Below are 6,000 nucleotides of genomic sequence, written 5' to 3'. Positions count from 1 at the left end.
AAGACATCTGCTTACAGAAGACTGCTTTTGGGAAGTTAACTATCTTTATAGAAAACCACTTTGGAAGGTCTTATGTTTATAGAGAACCCTTTTGGGAGGAGGTCTTGTATCTGTAGAAGGCCTCTTTCGGAAGTCATCTATATAATACCTCTTTTAGAAGTCATCTGTTTACAGAAGACTCCTTAGGGAGATCTTCTATTTATAGAAAACCCCATTTGGAAGTCTTCTTTGGGAGCTTTCCTATCTATAGAAAACCCCTTTCGGAAGTCAACTACCTATAAAAAAGACCCCTTTGGGAGGTCTTTTGTGTATAAAAAACCCCTTTGGGGGCCTTCTATCTACAGACGAGTCTCTATGCATACAATACTTCTTTAGGGATCCTCAATTTGTAGAATACCTCTTTTGGATAAATACATAGGTGATATAAAATCTAAATTCCAAAAATATTCATACCTCTTCCCTTACAGTCTACCCCTTTAAACTTAAATTTAAATTATAATACCAATAATAATTATCTTATAAACTAATATACTAAATAACTACATACATATTCCTATTTATATACTTTCTAATATGAGGGGGGTGTGTTTCTATACAATTATTATGTTTCTTTGTTGTTCAATTTTTTTTCTTAATACACATATCAAAAATTTTGTTCTCTTCAAGAAAAGGCATCTTTAGTAAAAACAGTTTTAACAAATTATTACACAAAAACATAAGTGAGAATAATAATGATAATAATTAATAATCAAAAAAAATTGTTCAATACAACATTACAAATATCTTTAGATCCATAGAGACCCAATAGTTTCGGTAATAATATCTAAAACATCTTGCCTTTCCATTTCTTTCAGGACCAACAACAGTTCCACAATCGTGTGGGAGGCATGGGAATTTTGTGTGGCACGACATTCCCATAAATTGAGAATTTGTTCGGTCGGTGATGGTTTTGTTGCAAAATAGGCAATGTAACGATCGGTGTTAAGTTTCTTTGCCAACAGACGCCAATCGCGTTCATCCTCTCTTGGTGGATCTAACGCTGTACAAATTCTTCGCTTTGTGTCTCGCGGCAAATGCACTGTGGTCAATGGCATTGAGGCCTCGTTGACATAATTGCCATGGGTATCCATGGTCACGGTGCTCTGACGTTCCAGCGAGGAGTGCTGCGAGTGGTGTGAATTGTTGTGTGAAGATAATGACTGCTGGCCCGGCAATTGCGGTGGCTGTTGCGGTCGGCTTATACTAAAGGAATGCACTTCAGAGTATAAATGATGACTATCACTACATTGAGCAAAATCGACAGTTAGTTCATTGGAGGTGTACAGCTGTTCGTTACGCTTGATCATAAATTCACAGTGCAGCACCGAATTATTGGATAATATGTGATTATAGGGTATAATCTGTTCGTGAAGATCCACTTCATGTTCCGTGTCCCACATATCAGCATCCGAGCTACGCAGGCGTATATTCATATCACTGTTATTCAAATAGAATGCAAACGATTCACTCTCACCCATAAATGAACCACCCAACTTCGATTCAATACTTGAGCATATATCCCGACTATTGGGGAAATCTTTGACTATATATATCCGCAAAGAACAATTCGTACTTGACGGTGTAAATTGACTAAATGCAATGAGGCGCATTTTCAATGAATTTTGCACCGAAGTTGTGGGCAATTTCGGTTCGGCGACGACAACAAATCTGCCCAGCTGTTCAGTCATTATGTAGACATGTTCTGGTTCCAGCTGCACAAATACCGGAGTGTTAATGGTCTCTTCACCCACTGCAATAATGCGACGCCAATTGACATTTAAATCATCCTGATCATTGTCCGCATAGTAAATGAAAACATTCCACATATTTGGTTCGACCAGACAATGGGGGATTTTCAATATAACCGGTTTCAAGAAGGTGTAGTTACGTGGTGAACAGTGGACAATGGTACTGCAGACAAGTAATGCATCTGAATTTGGTATTGAGACTCGGGAGGTTTCATCACTAACCAACATTAGTGAGACATGTTTACGCATACTCTTGCCGATGGAGTGTTCCGGAATGTAGAGCATTATTTCACCATTGTAGAGATTCAAGGAGCCTCCGCTGCAATTCAGCTGATCATAGGTGGAACATTTTGAGGCTGCAGAAACGGCTCCGGTGGCACTGCCTCCCATTTTGGCATTAACTTCGTACGTTGAATTGGCTGCAAGGGAGAAAGAGAGAGAGAGAGAAATAAATTAGATGCATTTTTTTCATGGTTATGGTGGGACAGACTCATTCCGGTGGATAAAAGATTAGTGATAAATGATATAAAAATTTAATTCTTCAACGACATTCTTATCTGCGACCATGCAATGGCCAAAGAGAAATGACCGGAGGAAGGATTGCTTCTATAGACCCTTGCCAGAGGAGAGGATGCTTCCACAGACACTTTCCAGAGAAAATTGTGCTTCTATAGACCCTTTCCAGAGGAAAGGGTGCTTTTATATACTCATTCCAGAGGAAAGGGTGCTTCTTTAGACTCATTCCAGAGGATAGGGTGCTTTTATAGACCCTTTCTAGAGCAAAGGGTGCTTCTAAAGACCCTTTCCAGAGGAAAGTGTGTTTCTTTAGACTCATTCTAGAGGGAAGGGTGCTTCTTTATACTCATTCCAGAGGAATGGGTGCTTCTATAGACCCTTTCCAGAGGAATGGGTGCTTCTATAGACCCTTTCCAGAGGAATGGGTGCTTCTATAGACCCCTTCCAGAGTAAAAGGTGCTTCTATTGATTCTTTCCAGACGAAAGGGTGCCTCTATTGACCCTTTCCAGAGAAAAGGGTTCTTCATTAGACCCTTTCCATAGGAAAGTGTGCTTCTATAGACCCTTTCCCGTGGGTGCTTCTATTTATCCTCTCCAGAGAAAGGGTGCTTCTATTGACACTTTCCTGAGGAACGGGTGCTTCTATAGTCCCTTTCCAGAGGAAAGGGTGCTTCTATAGTCCCTTTCCAGAGGAAAGGGTGCTTCTATAGTCCCTTTCTAGAGGAAAGGGTGCTTCTATTGTCACTTTCCAGAGGAAAGGGTGCTTCTATAGTCCCTTTCTAGAGGAAAGGGTGCTTCTATAGTCCCTTTCTAGAGGAAAGGGTGCTTCTATTGTCACTTTCCAGGGGAAAGGGTGCTTCTATTGTTACTTTCCAGGGGAAAGGGTGCTTCTATTGACCCTTTCCAGAGGAAAGGGTGCTTCTACAGTCCCTTTCTAGAGGAAAGGGTGCTTCTATAGTCCCTTTCCAGAGGAAAGGCTGCTTCTATAGACCCTTTCCAGAGGAAAGGGTGCATCTATAGTCCCTTTCCTGAGGAAAGAGTGCTTCTAAAGTCCCTTTCCTGAGGAAAGGGTGCTTCTATAGTCCCTTTCCAGAGGAAAGGGTGCTTCTATAGTCCCTTTCCAGAGGAAAGGGTGCTTCTATAGTCCCTTTCCAGAGGAAAGAGTGCTTCCATTTACCCTTTCTAGAGGAAAAGGTGCTTCTGTTGACCCTTTCCAGAAGAAAAGATGCTTCTATTGACCCTTTACGCAGGAAAGGGTGCTTCTGTTGACCCCTTCCATAGGAAAGGGTGCTTCTATTGACCCTTTCCAGAGGAAATGGTGCTTCTGTTGACCTTTCCAGAAGAAATGGTGCTTCTATTGACCCTTTCCAGAGGAAAGGGTGCTTCTATTGACCCTTTCCAGAGGAAAGAGTGCTTCTATTGACCCTTTCCAGAGGAAAGAGTGCTTCTATTGACCCTTTCCAGAGGAAAGGGTGCTTCTATTGGCTTTTTCCAAAGGAAAGGGTGCTTCTATTGACCCTTCCCAAAGGAAAGGGTGCTTCTATTGACCCTTTCCAGAGGAAAGAGTGCTTCCATTTACCCTTTCTAGAGGAAAGGGTACTTCTATTGAAGAAAGGGTGCTTCTATTGACCCTTTCCAAAGGAAAGTGTGCTTCTATTGACCTTTCCCAGAGGAAAGTGTGCTTCTATTGACCTTTCCCAAAGGAAAGAATGCTTCTATTGACCCTTTCCAGAGGAAAGAGTGCTTCCATTTACCCTATCTGTTGACCCTTTCCAGAGGAAAGAGTGCTTCTATTGACCCTTTCCAGAGGAAAGAGTGCTTCTATTGGCTTTTCCCAAAGGAAAGGGTGCTTCTATTGACCCTTTCCAGAGGAAAGAGTGCTTCTATTGACCCTTTCCAGAGGAAAGAGTGCTTCTATTGACCCTTTCCAGAGGAAAGGGTGCTTCTATTGGCTTTTCCCAAAGGAAAGGGTGCTTCTATTGACCCTTCCCAAAGGAAAGGGTGCTTCTATTGACCCTTTCCAGAGGAAAGAGTGCTTCCATTTACCCTTTCTAGAGGAAAGGGTACTTCTATTGAAGAAAGGGTGCTTCTATTGACCCTTTCCAAAGGAAAGTGTGCTTCTATTGACCTTTCCCAGAGGAAAGTGTGCTTCTATTGACCTTTCCCAAAGGAAAGAATGCTTCTATTGACCCTTTCCAGAGGAAAGAGTGCTTCCATTTACCCTATCTGTTGACCCTTTCCAGAAGAAAAGATGCTTCTATTGGCCCTTTACGCAGGAAAGGGTGCTTCTATTGACCCTTTGCATAGGAAAGGGTGCATCTATTGACCCTTTCCAGAGGAAATGGTGCTTCTGTTGACCTTTCCTGAGGAAAGGGTGCTTCTATTGACATTTCCCAAAGGAAAGGGTGCTTCTATTGACATTTCCCAAAGGAAAGGGTGCTTCTATTGACCCTTTCCAGAGGAAATGGTGCTTCTGTTGACCTTTCCTGAGGAAAGGGTGCTTCTATTGACCCTTTCCAGAGGAAAGAGTGCTTCTATTGGCTCTTTCCAGAGGAAAGGGTGTTTCTATTGACTCTTTCCAGAGGAAAGGGTACTTCTATTGACCCATTCTAGAGGAAAGGTAGCTTCTATTGAACTTTTCCATAGGAAAGGGTGCTTCCATTGACTCTTTCCATAGAAAAGGGTGCTTCTATTGACTCTTTCCATAGGAAAATCTGCTTCTATTGACCCTTTCCATAGAAAATTGTACTTCTATTGACCCTTTTCATAGGAAAGGTTGCTTTTATTGCTTCTATCTAAACTCCACAAACGCCTAAAAGTATACTCTAAAATCTTATAAAAATTCCTTTCCATTTATTCTCTTTCTAAATATTCTTTTCCTATCTACTTATTTATAAATATCAATAATTTATTATTTACTTACAGGTATCCACTGTTGATGTATCTGGTGTATCAGTCAAATAGTCCACACTTAAGTCATCAATTGGATTGACATAGCTGTAAAAACAACAAAAATCAATAAAAACTGGGTTTCACTCCGTGTTCCATTCAAAACTTACTTGGCCGACAGATTTGGTACATCATAATGATGTTCGGATATTGAACAGCCGCCATGATGGCTGGGTGGCAGGAACCGATGACCTGGACTGGCATAATCATAATTATCATTGGCTGTTTCGATGTGCATTCGCATATCCTTCTTGCTAATATCAGGTAAATATTTAGGATCCATAACTAGGGAGAAGGAAAAAAAATATTTAAAATATTTTTAAAATTTTAAAATATTTTTTTTTTTTTAATTTTAGATTTTCAGTACTTACCCGTTCTGGTCATATTATAATGTTGATTAACCCTAATACCCTTGCGGGCACAGCATATCAAGGCGGCGCCAAAGGCAAAGAATACCGCGGTAATAAAGGCCAAACCCAAATACAAGGTCCAATCGAAATCTGAAATTAAGTGTTGTTTTAATTGTTTGTTTGAAATTAAATTGCAGTTAATTTTTTGGAGATTCTTTATCTTGTGTCAAGGGTGAGTTAGGGTGAGTGAGTATGACGACGAACCATTAAATGGCCGCATAATTTGCAGTCTCAATAAAATTAAGCCCCCCTCTCCACGTGAGCTGAGAAGTGGGTGGCAGGGTGAGTAGCGCCGCTTGTCATTATCATGTTGTTGATTTTGATCTAAGTAATTGTCA

The 6,000-nt window shown here is 40.8% G+C and overlaps 1 protein-coding gene across 3 annotated transcripts in view; it reads right to left on the bottom strand.

Annotated features, from left to right (window-relative positions):
• Nucleotides 1-598: 598 nt before the first annotated feature.
• The window catches only part of unc-5, a 181,167-nt gene continuing 175,765 nt past the window's right edge, over nt 599-6,000 (bottom strand). For all 3 annotated transcript variants that reach the window (XM_073991365.1, XM_073991363.1, XM_073991364.1), the window contains 4 exons: nt 5,624-5,752; nt 5,363-5,537; nt 5,227-5,300; nt 599-2,206 (listed from right to left, as the gene is read on the bottom strand). In XM_073991365.1, the coding sequence (XP_073847466.1) occupies nt 786-2,206; nt 5,227-5,300; nt 5,363-5,537; nt 5,624-5,752 (1,799 nt within the window). In that variant the 3' untranslated portion in view covers nt 599-785. The remainder of the gene's footprint in view (nt 2,207-5,226; nt 5,301-5,362; nt 5,538-5,623; nt 5,753-6,000) is intronic.

The sequence above is a fragment of the Musca autumnalis genome, unplaced genomic scaffold (assembly GCF_047663935.1).
Source record: "Musca autumnalis isolate F117 unplaced genomic scaffold, ASM4766393v1 scaffold_5, whole genome shotgun sequence".
NCBI classification, from domain to species: domain Eukaryota; kingdom Metazoa; phylum Arthropoda; class Insecta; order Diptera; family Muscidae; genus Musca; species Musca autumnalis.
Note: the sequence above shows the minus strand (reverse complement) of the source record. Positions and strands in the feature narration are given on the sequence as shown.